The sequence below is a fragment of the Haplochromis burtoni genome, unplaced genomic scaffold (genome assembly GCF_018398535.1).
Source record: "Haplochromis burtoni strain Fernald_Lab_line unplaced genomic scaffold, NCSU_Asbu1 Contig_482, whole genome shotgun sequence".
NCBI lineage: Eukaryota > Metazoa > Chordata > Actinopteri > Cichliformes > Cichlidae > Haplochromis > Haplochromis burtoni.
This window is the reverse complement of record NW_024582843.1, coordinates 281,759-299,871: the sequence shown is the minus strand read 5'-3', so window position 1 is coordinate 299,871 and position 18,113 is coordinate 281,759. Positions and strand designations below refer to the sequence as shown.

General features: G+C 39.9%; 1 protein-coding gene across 2 annotated transcripts; it reads right to left on the bottom strand.

Moving 5' to 3' along the window:
• Window positions 1-653: 653 nt before the first annotated feature.
• Window positions 654-8,709, bottom strand: LOC102293156 (protein-L-isoaspartate O-methyltransferase domain-containing protein 2). 2 transcript variants are annotated; one of them, XM_005946536.3, is made up of 7 exons: window positions 8,508-8,709; window positions 5,997-6,157; window positions 5,766-5,916; window positions 4,344-4,446; window positions 4,094-4,265; window positions 3,696-3,819; window positions 654-3,617 (listed from the first exon to the last, which is right to left on the bottom strand). In XM_005946536.3, exons 2-7 carry the CDS (start codon window positions 6,150-6,152, stop codon window positions 3,049-3,051), a joined length of 1,275 nt encoding a protein of 424 aa, XP_005946598.1. In that variant the 5' UTR covers window positions 6,153-6,157; window positions 8,508-8,709; the 3' UTR covers window positions 654-3,048. The 2 variants fall into 2 exon arrangements, with proteins under 2 accessions (XP_005946598.1, XP_005946599.1); XM_005946537.3 differs by lacking the exon at window positions 8,508-8,709 and adding an exon at window positions 8,351-8,501.
• Between the last annotated feature and the right edge of the window lie 9,404 nt (window positions 8,710-18,113).

The following is an 18,113-nucleotide window of genomic DNA, read 5'->3' as shown; positions in this document are numbered from 1 at the left end:
TGGCCTCTCACAAAGGTCCAGTGCAACTATACTATATAGACAACAGTACAAGGCCTATGCATTACTCCAGCCATGGAAAGTTGTCATGAGGCTAACAGTTTCTATGTTAATTATAGAGGAGGCGTGGAACTGCAATTTTTGAGTTAGACCATTGCTGACTTTTCCAAGCTATAAGCCTCAGAACTCAGTGATTCTGCTCTGTAACTTTATGTGGACTGTGATTGCTGCATGTGTCCACTTTGGAATAATACAGCTGATGTCAAGCAGGGGAAGAAATTTCACTTGTGACTTGCAGCAATAGTGGCATCGTGTTACCTGAAATTCAGTGAGCTGTTAGAAAAACCCACTCTTTCAGTGTTTGTAAAGGCAGACTGAATGGATAGGTGCTTAGGTTTCTAATTCTGTAGCAAAGGGACTGAAAAGCCCTAAATTAAAAGCTGTGACCTGTTTTCCCCAGATTGTAAAACAGGGTTTTTTGGACCTGCTCTGGTGGAATCCCCCAATAAATTAGCATGTCGCCTTTAAATTATACATTATATAAATTCATATATTTGCAAACCTGTTATCTCTGGGATTATTGTCATATTTCACATTTTTTCTCTAAGAAAAAAATAAGCTCAATACTCACCTGACAAAACCACAAGAAACTCAACTTTTATATAATGAACTTTATTATCTGCAGGTCAATATTACAGCTCAACTCAGAAAAACAAGCAAGTCAGTCTCACCAAACTGTGATCTTTAGGAAAAGGAGAAAAAAGTGTGTGATCGTATACATTCAGCAGAGGAGCACAACAGCACAGCAGAATGGTATTTGTATTGAATAAAGGAATGGTGCACATACAGTACTTGAAAGTAGATCAAGCAGTAGAAAAAAAGAAATCACAGTGAAGCGTGACGTTACACTTGGAACTATTTTCTCTGATTCCCGTTATTGTGGTCACATCCATGATTTATCTGATACACTGTATTACTGATGCAGAGTGCCTTCTGCATTGCCTTGTGCTTCAAAACCGATTCTTCGAATGCAAACAACCTTCAAATGGAAAAAAAAATAATCTAAGGCTTTAGATGATTTTTACGTACCAAACAGTGGAAGTGGTGTAGTTTTAGAAATGTATTTTTCTTGTGATGAGTGACTTGCTGTTGATCTGCTGGTCCCACTCCAGATTTGAGTCCATGCAACTAAAGTTTGGCACAGAAGAAGGTGTAAAGTACAAAGGAATAATGCCCATCAAACTAGAGTCCACAGTGGGAAAAATGGTAATTAAAGAAGTATCTTCTATTTTAAAGTACCTGTTTAAAGTTGCTTTTTCTTATGATTCACAAAACAAAAAGTACACCAGTTTCATACATACACACCACTTCAAGTCTCAAAAAGTGATTTCATTCACAAAAACCTAAATATTACAAGGAACATGACAGCACACACCCAGTCATCAGAATAATTACTTGTGTGTTTTTATCATGCTGTTTTTTTATGTAAAATGGAATATTAGTATATTTTATGGTCATTCTCTTTTGGTTAATGGGATGCAGAGAAAAACAGTGAGACTGCCCTTTGGATGCAAATGTGAGGCTTAAAGTCAGCTTCATCTCCAAGGAGACGAAGACAAATGTATGATGAAACGTATGCATAGGAAAGAAAGAAAGAAGGAAAAAAAAAAAAAAGGAAAACTCAGCCCAGTAGATCGTCAACTAGGCTCTTAAAACACAGGGAAAAGATGACCGAGCGTCAGCCTTAAAAATAAGATAATTTAAAGGGTAATTCTGGTTTTATTTAAATTTGCTGTGCTCCCCTGGTTATTGTAGTTCTGTGGGTTCCTCAAAGCAGCAACCTCTCAGGCTGAAAAATTAAGCGAGGGCTCAGACTTTGATTTGACTGAAAGTTGTGCCAACACAACCAGCTGTATGCTAGCCCAGACTTCTAGTATGTACTTATCATTTGTAAACATTTGAATCCATCAAGGAAGCATGGCAGAAATGCTCAGCTGACCAATTAGCATGTATTAGCAGGAGACTAGAACCAGTTTCCTTGTTTAAAAAACAAAACAAAACCTGATAATATGTCAGGCTGGAAATCAAATTGTACTCGTCTTTTTTTCTGTGTTGTGTTTTTATTCTAGAAGCAGGTGTAAAAAAGCTAGTAGCTGACCAGCATCCTCTGCAGCAGCCTACTCTCTCTACACTGGGATTAACAGCAAGTGAAATGGCTCTTAGAGCATCTCTGTTAGTGTCGAGACACAACAGAAACAAATAAACCACAATTATCCTTTAAGGGCTTAAATTACATCATGGACTTTAGAAATTATTTAGAAATTTATTTAGAAATCTGTGGAAGAAACCTGCCACGCTATCTTGCGGTTGTCTGCTATAGCTACAACATCACCAAAGAAAATCTATTTAGTTCTCATACCCTTTAATCTGAATCTTCTTTAGTAAAATGACATCATCCCAGTGATAACAGCTGCTTGTGGACAAACTGGCTTCCACTCCATCATTCTGTACTCTCCAGCTGTAATCAGTTCCAGGCTGTGGCTAAACCGATCCCTCTGCTACAGTCTTTGATCTTGGGTTGTCTTGTTTACCCTGTGACTGTATCTTCTCTGAGTGCCACTAAGATGCCCCTGTACAAGCTATGTACTCAGGCAACAGTGGACTGTTAAACTGCTGTTTCTAATATTAGAGCTGCAGAGCTAATTCATAAATGGTTTATTTTATACCAATTTCTGTCTTTTTGCACCCCAAAGGAGGTCCAAAGTTTACAAATGGAAAACCCTCCCTCCCCCTCCCCTGGACGTACGGAGCTAACTTTTCACAGCACCAGAAAATGACTCGAGTAAAGAGCAGCGGGAAAAAGAGGGGGCAGAAACAGGATGGATGATGGAGACTATGAGGGCAGGTAAAAGAGAGAAACAGACCCGTGGCGGAGCTTGGGGTCAGTAAGGTGTATCGTCCTGCCTGTACAGGAGGTGGTGGGATTGGAACCAAGGCTTTAGCCCGTGCAAGATTCCAGCTCTGGACTCTGACTCGGGACCTGGCTGCAGCTCATTTCTCTCTGTAGTACAGCAGGTACATCTTCAGAGGCTCGGGTAGCGGCAGGCCCAGGATCCTTTCTCTCAGGACATTCACAGCGGGCTGGGGTCGGAGCAGCTCGCCCGTCTCCTTCTCTTCCTCCTCTTCCTGCTCCTCCTCTTCATCCTCCTCCTCCACCGTCTCCTCCTCCTCCACCACGACTGCCCTGCCTCCAGATCCCCTCCCCACCCTCCTGCCCCCTCTCATCTGCTGCCTCACTTCCCTCTCTCCTGCCTCCTCCTCTTCCTCCGCTCCTCGTGCCCCCTGGTTGTTGTTGTTGTCCAAGGAAGCAGGACCAATCCCACTGCTGGCTACGACCTGGCGGGTGGCCAGGACGAGGGCGTTGCAGTGCCGCCGGTGGACCCTCCTGCGTTTGAAACGAGGCCCATACTTATGAAGCCCTGCCACCGCCAGGCCCCGGCCAACGCTGAACGAGGAGCCTCGGCCACGGGAGTGGCTGTCTCCTCCATCCGTGGTCACTCTGAGGGTGTGGCGGATGCAGATACGGGCCAGTTCCTGTAACGATCGCACCTCAAACTTGGCTGAAATGTTGAGAATGGCAAGTCAACATCGGGGAAATGAAAATGGCGAGAAATGAAAGAAGGACAAATGACACTCACGTAGTGGAACAGTCTTGGGTTTGCTGTTGGTGCTGTGTTTGGGCAGCACCAGAGGGGCAAAGGACACAGAGATGATCTTTTTGGTCTCCCAGCTGTTCAGTCCCGTTCGAGTGATCTTGGTCAACTGCATAAAACAGAAGGGTAGTCCTTTAATACGTTTGTGTGTATAAATGATTTTTTTTTCATCTGATTGAATTCAGTAACATGAAGAGTTCATATTATCAGTTTGTGTGCCAAAAACTGCAGTTCCTGTAATCACTACTGTAGCTCCAAAAGCGAGGGTGACATTACTACATGCAGATATTTATTTATAGAGATTATCTCTTGAATATTTCCAGTTACACTTTTATTTTAAAAAGTAACATAAAATACCATGGAGACTCAGACAGACCACAAACCTTTTCCTCAAGAGGCATCACCAGGATGCCCCCCACCTTGAGCAGGTTCTTCATATAATCCTCATGCTCTTTCTGCACGCCGGCCCCGCAGTACACCCTGTCATACTGACGGCTCTCTGGAGGGATCTCCAAGCAGTTTCCCACCACGAAGGATGGCTCACAGAACTCAAATCTGAAGTGAGAGAGCAGCAATGCACAACAAGCCATGGAGGAGATTAAAAAAATGCTGCTGACAAGTCAAGAAACCTACTTGTCAAAACTGTCGCTGGTTTTAATGAAGGAGTCGAGCTTCTGGTAGGCGTATTCTATCACATCTGCGTGTAACTCTATGCCGTGATTCACTCCAAAGGGACCTGTAACAGTCAGCACAGCACAGTGTCTAATCAACCTTATGAATATTTAATTCAATTCAATTTTATTTATATATCTCTAAATCACAACAACAGGTGTCTCAAGGTGCTTTAAATTGTAGGTTAAAGACCCTACAATAACATAGAGAACCCCAATAATTAGATGATCTCCTAGACTCTCTGGTGGCCTTCAAAAGTGTTCAGTTTGCAGCCAATCACAAAGCCATCCTTCCTGATTGCAGTGTACCACAGCTGGAAAAGCTTCATCATTTTCCAGCATGCACTAAAGGAGCTCAGCTTTCCTGGGAAATAGAGCTTGCTCATCCCTTTTTGTACACATCATCTGTGTTGGTGTTCAAGCTGTTGACGTGGCTGTGCTGCTACTTGTACTCCTCCACCACATCCAGATCCTGTCCCAGGATAGACACACGTACACACCTATGCCTGCATTTGTCCTTTTTCTTCTGAAGTTGACCACCGGTTCTTTGATCTTACTCACATTCAGAAGCAGACCAGTCCACAAAATCACTATCAGTAAAACATCCAACCACTAAAGGAATATCAGAGTATCTTCAGTGTTAACATCTTCAGTGTACTGGATTCATTTTGTCCTTTTGAAGTGAAGTGAAAGAAGTGAAATTTTTATTTCGGTCAACAACAACAACACAGATTATCATTTTACATAAAAGTACTCAATCATACAGTAACCGAAAAAGAAATAGGCTGAAGCCTTGTGGCTTATAATTATCCTATCCTTTACCCCATAGGAATAATCAAATCCTTAACCAAGAAAATAAATAGCATTGATAAATAAGTTATATAACAGTTTGAAAAGAAATCAATGATAAATCAAGAAATTAAATCAACACAAAGTTTTTCATCAAACCAAATTTCCGTAGCCTTTTTGTTCCTTCTCCCTTTCTTCTATTTTAACACTCACTCTCCAACCGTTCAGTGGTTGCTCCTGCCTGAGCCTGGTTCTGCCAAAGGTGTCTTTGTATTAAAAATGTTGTAGGGTCTTTATCTTATAATATGAAAAGCCTTGAAACAACCATTGTTATTATTAACTGTTTTTGTGAACATGCAGATATTTTAGACAACTAAGAAAACACCATTATCCATCTCTACTGTGAATAAAGAATTTCACAGACAGCACAGGAAAATGATGCTTCTTTTTACATCAAAAACATTGCTGAGTAAAGTAATCCAGTGACAGCTGTCATTGTTTGGGTACGCTAAAAGCATTAACTGCTAATAGCTAATTTGGTGTCCTTTAAATAATAACCAAAGAATATATGCTGAAAAAGTAAGGAGCTGCATACCCAGAATGAGGCCGACCATGGTGCTGAGGTAGCCCGTCCCACTGCCAAGGTTGAGAAAGGAGAGTCCAGGGTGGAGATCCAAAGCCTCCATCACTTCCGAGTAAATACACGGAGCAGATAGGTGGATGTTTCCGTGCCGCCATGCCAGATCCTAAATGCAACAACAGCATATAGTACATTTACCAGCTTAGACCCCTGTGGGCTGATTCCACACACTTTCACTGTGCTGACCTTATATGCGTTATCCCGGTATTCATCCAGGTAATAGTCTGCACGGTCGATAGCTCGGAAAGCTCGCTCCACCAGGTCTGAGCGGATGTAGTAAGCCTCCTTAAGGTTGTCAATCAAGTCATCGTTGTCCTCACCGGCACTCACAGCTCCACCCATCCTGACTGAAGACCAGATGACAAAAGCATAAGGCACGGTTTCACTTTGAGACACAGTTCCAGTAGCTGTTCATGCTGTTGTTGTTTGTTTGTTTTTTAAGTCTTTCGGTGTTTTTTAAGTTCATTCATTAAAGGAGGACTTCTAGGCTGGTGCCCTCTCACACCAGAAGTTTGCACACTTTAAAGGTTTCCAAATGACACTGTCTTTGTTCTTTTAGTGTCAATTTCACAACCCTGTGGGGAAAAAAATCTGAAACAAATAAAAGGCATTAGGACAGGATTCTACAGTGAAAGGATAGGCTGTTTTCCTTAAAACATTAAATATCTTAGAGTTTTGTTCTGGTTTGTGTGCAAAAGAAACAGTGTCAAAAACAACAAGAAATAAGAAAATATGCCAGTGGGTTCCAAAACTAATCTGTAACAGACACATAAAGTTAAACAGGTTAGCAGGCCATCTTAAACTAAAAAAACTGAAGTTAAACTGAAGCTGGACAACATATCTGATTAAATTATTAAGCAAATTAAGTACTGCTCCTTGCCCTGCACATTTCAACAGTATTCTGGCAGCTTTAAACTTACTTTCAGAACCATTTACTTTCATTTACATGTAGACAAACGCCATCAAGCTTTGGCTCAACAAAGAGGCAGAATACATTGTATTATATTTGATCTTTTTTTCATTTTCTTAACCTCAAATGGATGAAGTGAATAGAAGGTGATTATCAACCTGTATGGCTGAAAGTGAGCAAACACAGAAGTGCCAAAATGTCCAGGTCTTCTAATGTCCTCTTAAGGTTAACTTTAAAAGTCAATCAATATCCACAGACTCACATGTTAAAATAGTCACTTTGATACATAGTCTATGCTTTTTCTTAAGGATTGGCAGCCATGGCCTCTAGCGGTCTACTAAGACTCACCTCTGTTGATTCAGGCCACTGAACTGGACCTTTTCATCTTGCTACTGCTGTTTCCTTTTGGAGCATTTTTAATGGAATTATATTACAAATAATATGACTTGTTGTAAGGAGCAGAGTGGAATTCTACCAAATTACTAGTCTTGTCAGCACTAATTAGCACGTGAACAGTACCCTTACAGCCATCAATTGCTGTTGTGATTTGGTGCTATATAAATTTTTAAAAAGAACTGAAGCATTGCAGCAGAGTAGTATTCAAATTTTTCCTTTGTTCTCACTTCAACAGGATGCATCTGGATCAACTCCTGGATAAATTTAATGGCACACAGTATCTTATTGATATCTTATTCCGGTGTTTATTTTTTTTCTAATTTTTCTGTGTAACTTTTATACTGTCCACTGCTGTACCAAAACAAATTTCCCACGTGAGACTAATAAAGGTTATCTTATCTTATCTTAGTAGTGAACGCTTCCCAGGGAGACTTTCAGCACCAATTACATGATCAAACTGCAGTAAGAGGGTTAGGTGTGGCTTTTAGCAGTAGAATGTGACTAGGATGTAACCAACTCTGTTAAAAACACCATAGGGCAGTGCCAAAGGACAGAGATCACTGCAGGGTGCACTGTCTGCGAAATGTTGGACACCCTCGTTAGGCTATAAAAGAAGAAAGGGCTGAGTGCATTTAAATAACAGAGGATGTACTGTCTTCGTTTAAAAAAAAAAGTGTCAGGTGGTGAAGCCCTAAAGGAACATGAATTCTTGGGAGGAGAAGAACAAGGTTTTTGCCTCGTTATTTTTTTTTATTTTATTTTATCTTTTGGCATACAATGGGAATCTATGCCCCCGTGAGTATGATCACCCGCCTTTTTCTTCTTCTTCTTTTTTGATTTGCTTTGTTTTGTTTTGGGCTGTGGACACAAATGGCCACAGCAGGGCGCTGCCGGTCATTTTCGTAATTTAGTATCTAAGTGGTTTAGTAGGCTAGTAGGGTACACGCTTCATGCCAAACAGTGCCAACTGAACTTGGCTATTTATTTCCTGATTTAGTGATCGGCTAACACGCCCTTTCCTTTCTAAAAACGCTTTTCACGTCGAGTCTAAAGTCTGGCTCCGGCCGGGACTTCCAACTCCAGCATACCCGTCTGCACGCTGCTGTGCTGCGGTGCCATTTGCGCCACTCAGGTGATCGAGTTTCGAAATAAATAAATAAATAAATGGAGCTCGGTTGAGCCAATAATCACCCAGCCTAAAGGATAACAACAGCACAATGCATTCGTAACAAACCTCCATGGAACGACAAGGTCAACACAAGCAGAAACACAACTGCATTCTTATCGTCGGTGGAAGATCAGGAAAATCGAGAGGAGCCCAGCGAGCTGCTGCTGGTCTGCAGCCACACAGCGCGCCTCCACACACAACACGGCCCAGCTGAAGCGTGTACCTCTTATTAACGCCGCCTGATATTCTCTGTCTCTGCGCTTTTCCTTGTGCTCAGCCTTTTGTTGGTGGGGGATCCAGTCAGAAACACATCACTGCTGGATGTAAACATTCGGCCAGCTGACGCTCTGACGTCAGACGTAACACACGCAGAGTAACGGCCAGAGGGGGATGGCCTACTTTCAGCAGTGTGTGCTGTGGAAGTGGAACAGGCCAGAAGCGGGTGGAAACCGACGGAGAGCGCAAATGTGAAGGGCAGCGAGAGGAAAACAGTTTCATCCAACTGAGTCTCGATGCTGCTCAGTGTTTGTTTGTGTGTTTGTTTGTTTTCCCGCCCACCTAAGCATGTCTTCGCTCTGATTGGCCTGTCACCGTCTTACTAATTATTACTGAATTACAGTCGCTTTGGTAGTTGCTGTGTTCCAACATCTGTAGGTCAGTAGGTTAAAAGTCAAGTCAGTACCTTACTTGGATGCAGTACTAATGGACCTTCTCCATACATATAATGACAGTTATTTGAACCAAAACTTTCATATTTGGATTTATCACCCCACAAGACTTGTTATCACTGCTTTTCAGTCCAGCTAATGTGTGGTTTGGCATTTCTCAGCCTTCTCTTCCCACCCATTTCCCTTCCTTCAATGACTGGTACATGGATTAACTGAAATGCCAGATTCATCTCTCAGGTCCTGTGTGAGGTCTTTGCTTTCCCCATCTCTTTAGGACATGACTTTCAGAAAATGGCTATCTAGTGTAGGTAGGTTGTTTTTTTTTTTTAGACCTCGTGCTTCTTTTGTCCTCCGCTTGTCCAGTATCATTTTGTTATGGACACATATCATGTTTTGTGTTAATAGGTCTTTGGGGACCACCTTGTTGGTGGAGAAATACTATTTTACCTTTTTAAAGCTGTTATCTTTGAAAAGACGTGGGAAGACGTGGCTTCTGCTCCGCGGCTGCTGAGTGAACCCTCATCTGGGACTCTCCTCAGCTCTTTCTGGGACAGTGGCGCGGCTGCCCCTCTGTTGGTCTTCCTTGGTCTCTTGTGTTCTGGGGGCCTCTGGATGTCTGGAGTTTTGATCTCCTCCATACCTGCTTCATGCCCTGGAGGACGGGGCTGTGGCCCCCCCACACCCTCTAGCAGATCATTACATGAAGGAACCTTTTAAAAAACAAAAAACAAGCGCGTCCATGCTCACAGGTGTACACACGGGTGATCACACCCACAAACTACACCCTTTTTGGCTCCTACCTCAAAGCACACTGTGTTCTGTTGATCTTATGTGCTGCACAATAATGTTTAATATTTAGTATTTACTGTCATATTCCCATATATCATTGTGATGTTGTTTATTCTATTACTCTTGTTCTCTTCTGCTTGTTTTCTTTTTTCTTTCTCAGCAGGTGATCCAGGTGATTGATATATGCATTTTTTTTTCTTTTTTTTTCTGCTCATTCTGTTGGTTTTTGTTTTTGCCCTTCTCCCCCGTCCCTCTTCTCAGCTGTTTCTCTTTCCCTCTTTCTTTCTCCCCTTCTTTCCCCCAGTCAAGTCTGTCCCGTATTCAGTAAGTGAAAAAAAAAAAAAAAAAAGAAAAGACGTGGGAACAAATTAAGCTGCTAGTAACACAAGGCCTAAAGATACAATTTATAATCAATTCTTTGCTAAATTGTCTGTACACGTAGCTACAATGGTGGTCTATCCCTTGAATAAGGTGCCTTTTTTTATGCTTGAACATTCATAAGTCAGCGTTACCCCCTCCTCCCCCCCGAAAATGTTCAGGTACTAGGACTGTATTGAAATGAGCAAATGTTCAAATAAAAACTTCAAAGAAAGATCTTCAGAAACCTCAGAGATCCACTTTAAAAATTACATTACTTTTTACTAAAGAAAACCTGGCTCCTTAGAAACTCGTTCTCTCAGTATGTGATAATAAATGCAAATTAGGTTTTTTTTGTATTTGTATCCAGGTGTCAAGGCTCACAGCTCACTGAGTGAATGGGACTCTTTCAAAGACACACAATTTTTAAATTTATTTATTTTTTATAAAGAAAAACTAACATGAATGCACAAATGTGCTCTTTCATTATCTTATTGTCAACTTTTTTGTTGGATTCCAGAAAGAAGAATAAAGACTGGTAATGGATCTGCAGTTGTTTGTTGTGAATTTATTATTCTTTAACATAACTGAAGTCATAACAGAATTCTTTAACATACTCCATATACTGCATTAGCCCAGCTGGAATTTACCTTTCAATCTCTGTTGTAATAAATAAATAAACTTTTTCTCAACCCCCTCAAATAAAAGCTAAGAGTATGCACTTTAAGCTCATATTCACCACATACCTGTAACTTGTTCTTGTAAACAGCTAAAATTAAAAAAAGAAAGCACCTCTAAAAATATGGTGTCAAAATCACGGAGTATTATAATAATGAGTACTAATTGGCTAAACCAGAACACCAACAGCATTCTTCTTTTCACTAAACCGCATCAACAGTTACGGTAACTCGCTGCATTTTATGACAACAGTATATTACTGTGGTCTCATTCACTTATGCATTTTGAACTTTATCTATACTTCTGAGAATTCCAGGAATTAATCATTCCTGGAATTCTCAGAAGTATAGATAAAGTTCAAAACATATCTCATACAACAAAGGTTCAGAAAATGATCCACTAGATGGCAGTGCTGCTCAAAATATAAATAGAGCGATGAAAACATAAATAATCTTGCTACATCTGAAATGAATCTAGCGAATTCAGATCCCTAATTTTGTTTAATATGTAGAAAGACAGTGTGTCGTATATTACTAACTGGTTAAAAGCTGAAGGCTTTGCATTCCATTCTTTTTGTGAAATGTCTAGAAATCACACGCAAGCCAGCAGTCTGTAAGAAAAGTGCTCTGTCAAAAAGGTAGTATGAGGTCTTATATGATGGAGCCTGATTATATAAGATTTTGTATGTGAGGAGCAGGTCTTTAAATTCAGTTCTGGATTTAACAGGAGGTCAATGAAGAAAAGACAATATAGGAGACATATGCTCTCTCCTACTAGTCAGTACTCTTATGCAGTATTCTGGATCTGCAGGTAGTTTCTAGAGCCTCCTGATAATAATGAATTTAGAAGTAATAAATACATGAACTAGCTTTTCAGTATCACTCTTGAGAGCCTCTAGATCCTTTAAAGATGCCATAGAAGCACTCGGTTCTGTCCCTCTCTTCTGACCTCCCGGGTAAATATTGGTGACAAGTTGAACTGAAATTTCGGATTCATCACTTATACCACATGCTGTAATGGATTTTCAGTCCAGTTCTTGTGTAAATTGGCATACCTCAGCCTTTCCTCCCCATTTTCCTTCCTTAAGAATGACAGTCACCCTTCCACTTAAAGCATTACTGATGATGCTGTAGATGGATCAACTGAAGGGCCAGAGGCATCACTGCAGACCTGTGTCAGGTCTTTGCTGGATTTTCTTCTTAAGGACATGACATGATCTGCTGTACACGGCTTTTTAGTCCTGCTTCTTCATCATTTGCCCTCTATTTTTCCAATTCCATCAGTGTTTCCTAAGGACACACTGCTCACTATGCCAAGTTTTCAGTTAATAGTTCTCTGGGAATCGCCTTGTTGGTGCAGAAATACAATTGTATGCCCATCAAACTCTTATCTTTGTCATTTTTCATAGACTCATCTGAAGAAATGGGATCAAATTAGGTCCTTTGTGACAGCCTGCTAGTAACAAACTGCCCTATTTATGCTTGATTCATAGGTCAGTGTTGAACAGAGATAGGATTCAAGTAACGAGTAAAGTAAGGGATTACTATTGCAAAATCGGTAATTAGATTACCGTTACTTTCCCGTAGGAACGCTGCGTTACTGCGTTACTAAAACCGTGATTTTTTGCGAGAATGTCTCATGACAGTGACGTAAGCGAGTGCGCCGTTGGTGACAACAGCTGTGTGCAGATCAACAATGGATCATATATCGATTGTGGGAGAGAGTATGAGCGTGCAGCGTTTAAAGCGTGGAAGTACTGACCTTACTTTGAGTTTGATTCCATAAAAAGTGACAAAAACATTAGCGTCCGTTGTGCGTGGGAAGAAAACTTCTTTTTACAGCGAAAAAAACCCCTAAACTTCCAAGCAAGCACCGAGTGCGCAACGACGTAATGGGAAACTCACAGAGAAACTCGCGGATTCTTCAACTGACCGCGGCACACCTGCACCAGGGTAAACCTCCGCCTACCCCAGTCCTGCTTTACAGGTGAAAATAGAGCAACAGGACCGCTGAGTCTTTGACTTTATTTATTTTCTGCTGTGTTTTACTTGCATCTATTTGAAAGACTGAGTGTAAACACAAAAAATATTTTATTTTATGTGCTGGAATGTGCAGAAAATAGGTTTAAATGTTAAACTAATTTCTTCCAGTCAGAGAATGTTGCATATAATTAAATTTTTGCTTGATGCATAAAGTTAAAAGATTAAAACAAGTTAAAAAAAGAGACTTTTCCATTTGATTACATTTTGTATGATGGATTATGCAGAAAAAGTAGAATTGGGCTGAAAGATCTATCGCTTTATCACCTCTTCAGGTTGTAAATTGTTTTTAAAAAGTAACTAAGTAACTAAGTAATTAATTACTTTTGAAAATAAGTAATCAGTAAAGTAACGGATTACTTTTTGGGGAAGTAATCAGTAATTAGTTACTGATTACTTTTTTCAAGTAACTTGACCAACACTGGTGTTGAAGGGGCCGAACAAACAAAAACAGTCCTTTGAAAATTGTCAACGGAATATATTTAAAATGGGTGGATAAAGCAGAAAAACAAAAGGCCTGAAGAGCTACTTCTTAAAAAACATACAAGAAGATCTGGCTCCTTGGAAGCAAAATAAGAAGAAATGCAGACACTTTTGCTCAAGTATTTCTTTAGTTTGGAAAATAAATCGTAATGACTTGAATTTTCCAAAAATTTAAATAAACTTTACTCAACACTGGCAAAAAGTTTACAGCTGTGGGCAATCAACTTTGGTTTCTGAAGGGACGAATGATTAAACTGTTGTAACTTTACTCTAAAACCAAATCTTAATCATCAGTCAACCATGTGATGCTGTTAGGACCAGCCAAAAGATCCACACACTGGAGAGATGTGTTTAAGATTTTTCTTTTATCACAACAGAAAGAAGAAAACACACATGTATTTACTTTGTGGGGACCCTCAAAGACAATATGGATTAACCATTCTAATCTGAACCTGATTCCTCAGGCAGGGATCAACAAATGTCCCTCACAAGGTGTAAAATTCCCCACATAGACAGATATACAAGATCACACACACAACACACATGCACAAAATGATATAACAAAGTCACACTTGTCTATGAGTCTTTATTTGTGTTTTTCATAGAGAACATTTAAAATGGTTCATACTCCCACAATAACTGACATCACTTCTCTGCTTTATAACACTGACACAGGAACAGGGGAACGTACACAAGTACACAAACAATCAGTCACAAAATTGGCCCATCTACAGTGTTTTACTTCCCAAACAAAAACAAATTAGGCAAAAAACCCAAACAAACAAACAGGAGACCCCAAGGACACACAGCCAAGGCCTGTCCCACTTTAAAAAACGTTGCTGTAGCAAAGGAACGACCACATCTACAAAAGTAACAAAAACCACCGTACAATCTATCGTTGTGGAAGTGCTTGTAATTTTGGAAGTTTTGTACTTTAAAAGGATATCAGTATCAATACCTAGAAAATCACCAGTAAAAATAGCTCATCTGTGTAAAAATGTGCTAGCAGGACAACCCTTGGCTGTGGATTTTTTTTCTCTTTGTCACAACCTATTTTCTTTTTTTTTTTTCTTTTTTTTAAAACCATTTTCAACTCGTCTTCGATACAACAACAATAACACTGTTTCTTCTTAATACAAATATGTACAGACACTTCCACTTGTTTCAAAATAATGCCCTGCACACTAATGCATTATCTAGGGATGGATAGGATGATGATGATGATGATGATAATGATGATGATGTTCTTCAGATTCCTTCACAGAAACTGTCCATGCAGTTTTGGTACCTGAATCGACAGAATGGGATCACAGTTTCCTTAGGCTCGTTGTTTCGTGCCATCTCTGTCACAGAACAGCCTCTGCCTGGATGTGAAAACGCATATATTCGACATGATCGGCCCCAGCCCCTCCCCAAAGCTAACCCCGCCCCTGAAAGTAAAACATCTAGATTCAGACCAAATGTTTTCAGCAGTATTTGAACCAGGTGTAAACATACCCTACCTCAAAATGAGTTCAGCGAGAAAGGCACACATGATAAGACCACACAGCTTGCGACTACAACAGGGAGGATGTTGGGGGTCTTTTGGTTTTGCTCAGCTTGACATTTCTTTCTTATTCTCAGTGTAGAGTGTGCGCGCGTGGGCATCAACCTGCTCTCGCCAGGTGACGATGCGCTCACCTCCCCCGACCCCTCTGAAACAAGATTCTGGTTCCCCCGAATGTTTCATCAGGTTCAATTCAATTTTCGTCCCAGGTGCTTCGGGGGAAACTGAGCCCTGACCACTTTTGTTGTTCCTTTGCAATTTAGAATAATAAATCTGCTCACTCCATCACTCGGTACTTTTATGTAAATAAGAAAACATACAGTGTGTGGGCGCAGAACCAACCGTGGGCTGCATTTGCTTTCTCAGCTGACATTTTTTCTTTTTTTTTTGAAATGCTATGCTTTCATGGCCTCAGTGTTATTCATTTACATACCTCAGTAGACAGTTTCATCAAGCAGTTTAAAAGGGGTCATGCCTTATCAAATAAGTTGGGAGAATATTCAGTCTTAACACTCTCGGGTAGTATTCTCGTGCATTTCAAGAGAGGGAATACGCTACTTTGTTAACCAAATGCATCCAAACTATTTTTCCTGGAGAGAGGTTACAAAAATATGAGGAATGGGGGGTGGGGGTGTGTGTGTGTGTGTGTTGTGGGGGGGGGGGGGGGGGTCATGGGTGTGGGGGCTTTGGCGGGGAGGGTGTGGGGAGTATAAAAGTCATAAAAGGCTCTGACATTCTTTTGAGTGACGGGCTCGTATTTATGCAACAAACGCCTCCTCCTAAAGCAAAGGGGAGATTGTGTAGCCGGGCAAATCAATTTCCCACTCCCACACACTCATCTAGGCCTTGATCCAGCCGCTGCTGTTGCCTCTAGCCTCAGCTGACTGGCTGACCTATGGCATTGCTCTGCTCTGCTTTAGCAGCTCTCCCCAATCACCTGAGAACCAAACTCTGCTTCCCATCAGTCTCTTTTGGTTGTTCTTTTTTTCCTGTTTGTTTGGAAAAGAAAGTACCACTTCCTTTTTTAAAAAATACATTTTGAACCCCCTGAATGAAACGGCTTGTTTTTTTGTGTGTTTTTTTTCTATGTGACAAACAGGCGGGACAATTGCCTGTCATCTATCTATTGGGTTTCTTACAAGTCAAGACTTAAAATGCTGGCATCTTCAACAGTTATTGAGAAAGTGCACAAAGGAGATTCATTCTACATTGGCTAAAAGCACATTGAAAACATGCCTTCGACATCAGAGTTACACACGGGGTCGTGTACACCACAGCAGGTGCAACGCAAAGGCAGGTTACACTACGGTCTTCTACTTGCTCACTTCAGTATCGGAAAGCTCACAGAGCGTGAGCTGTTTCCATTATTAACACAATCACTGCACAATGTTGCTAAACACTATGCGCATTACTCAGAGGCATCATCATCGTCTTTTTTTTGTGTGTTTTTTTTCAAAAAAATTTTCATACATGAACTCACATGACACTTAGGAACAAAGAGCCAACCATCTAAACTGATGGTTTCATTTCTCAGATTCAGTAGTACAACATACAGTAGATGTTTCTGACATTTCTGGATCAGGGACAGACAAGGAAAGAAAATTTAAAAAAAGGAATCCTATGAGAACACTTCCAAAGTATTGTACTGTATCATAGCCTTCAGCTTTGACTCAATGGTATGTTTAAAGCCACAGTTGAGCAGGTCTTAGTGATATTAATTAAGGTGTAACTGCCTCCTACTGATAATCCCTCCTCATTTCTCTTTCCAATAAGCTAGTGATCTTTTGATAAGGATATACAAGAGAAGAAGAAGAAGAGCAAGTCAACAATTACACTGTAAAAATATATGTATGTTTATATTCATATATATATATATGTATATATATAGCATCTTTAAAATCTATTTATACAGAATGTATATATAGTGTACTTATGGCCATCTTGGCAGAGAAATAAAGGCATCTGAAACAATCACCACTCTCTCGATGCTGTGGTCTCCTCAGGACCAGACATTGTTACATTGCAGAAATGCGAAGAGTCAGGAAAGAAAGTGAGTTCTCTTCTTCTCCTTTATTTATTTATTTTTTAGTGGCACTTTGTGCATCAAAAAATTAAAATCTAGAGTAAGGCTACAAGGGTGTGTATGTTTATCTGATAAAAGTTTGTCAAAGGAGGCCATCCTACAGTATCCTCGTGGGTTGGATATGTCGCTGTGTGTGTGTTTTAGACTCGAACATCCAGACTAAAACACTGCTGGAATAGAGCTCTACACATGTACCACTGCACTGATGTAAAGAATTCAAAACCGTTACTTAAACAGCCATGGTACGTCACAGAGATTGTGGGTGAGCCACTTCTGGCTGCTACAAAGCGCTTGGGAGAGGTAACATTTTTTTAAATTCCTCTACAAATTGTTCTCATCACCTGACAAAAGCAAATACTCAGAGAGCGGATAGTGAAAGTGATTGCTTTTGAGTGTTTTTTTTTGTTTGTTTGTTTTGTTTTGTTTTTTAACAATCAGCTGCTGGTACATCTATGCCTAAGCAATCAAACAGTATTTGTACTGATTTTATTTATTTTTTCGTTCTTTATTTAAATATTAGCAGAGGATCTTTAAGACTACTCAGACTCAACTGTCACATCACGCACATAAATAACAAAATAAATATACAGCCATATCAGTCAATTTCTTTCATATTAAATAAATAATAAATACATACTTTCTTTTTGTTTTCATCTCCTCATCTGTGTTTTTTTAATGTAACAGAAAGAACACAAACAAAATAAAAACGAGGAAAACAAGAGCAACAAGCCAAAAAAATAATTTTTTTTACTGTAAAATTATCAAAAAAAATTTGAGTCTATTATAAAATATTTGCACTTAAAAAGGATTTTTAAAAAGTACTCCAAAACAAACTATGCCTTGTCATTTATCTATATAGACTTTTAAAATATTGACGTACGACATCTGCAAATTGCTTTTTGACCTTGATAATCAGTAAAGATGCATTTGTATGTGTGTGTTTCACTAAACAAAGTTAATAAATAGATTGCTTCAAATAAATAAACCTCAATAACATAAATGGCAATAAGTTACAATTTAAAAGTTCACAGGTATAAATAATTCATATATAACAATAATTATTGTACCACAAAAACTAGTCATTGAAATGAAGTGCAATTCCTAGGCTGATAAGTACTATAGATATGACTAACTGAATTCGAAATGTGTGCACGCTATTACTATCATTTTATTGGGGGGGCGGGGG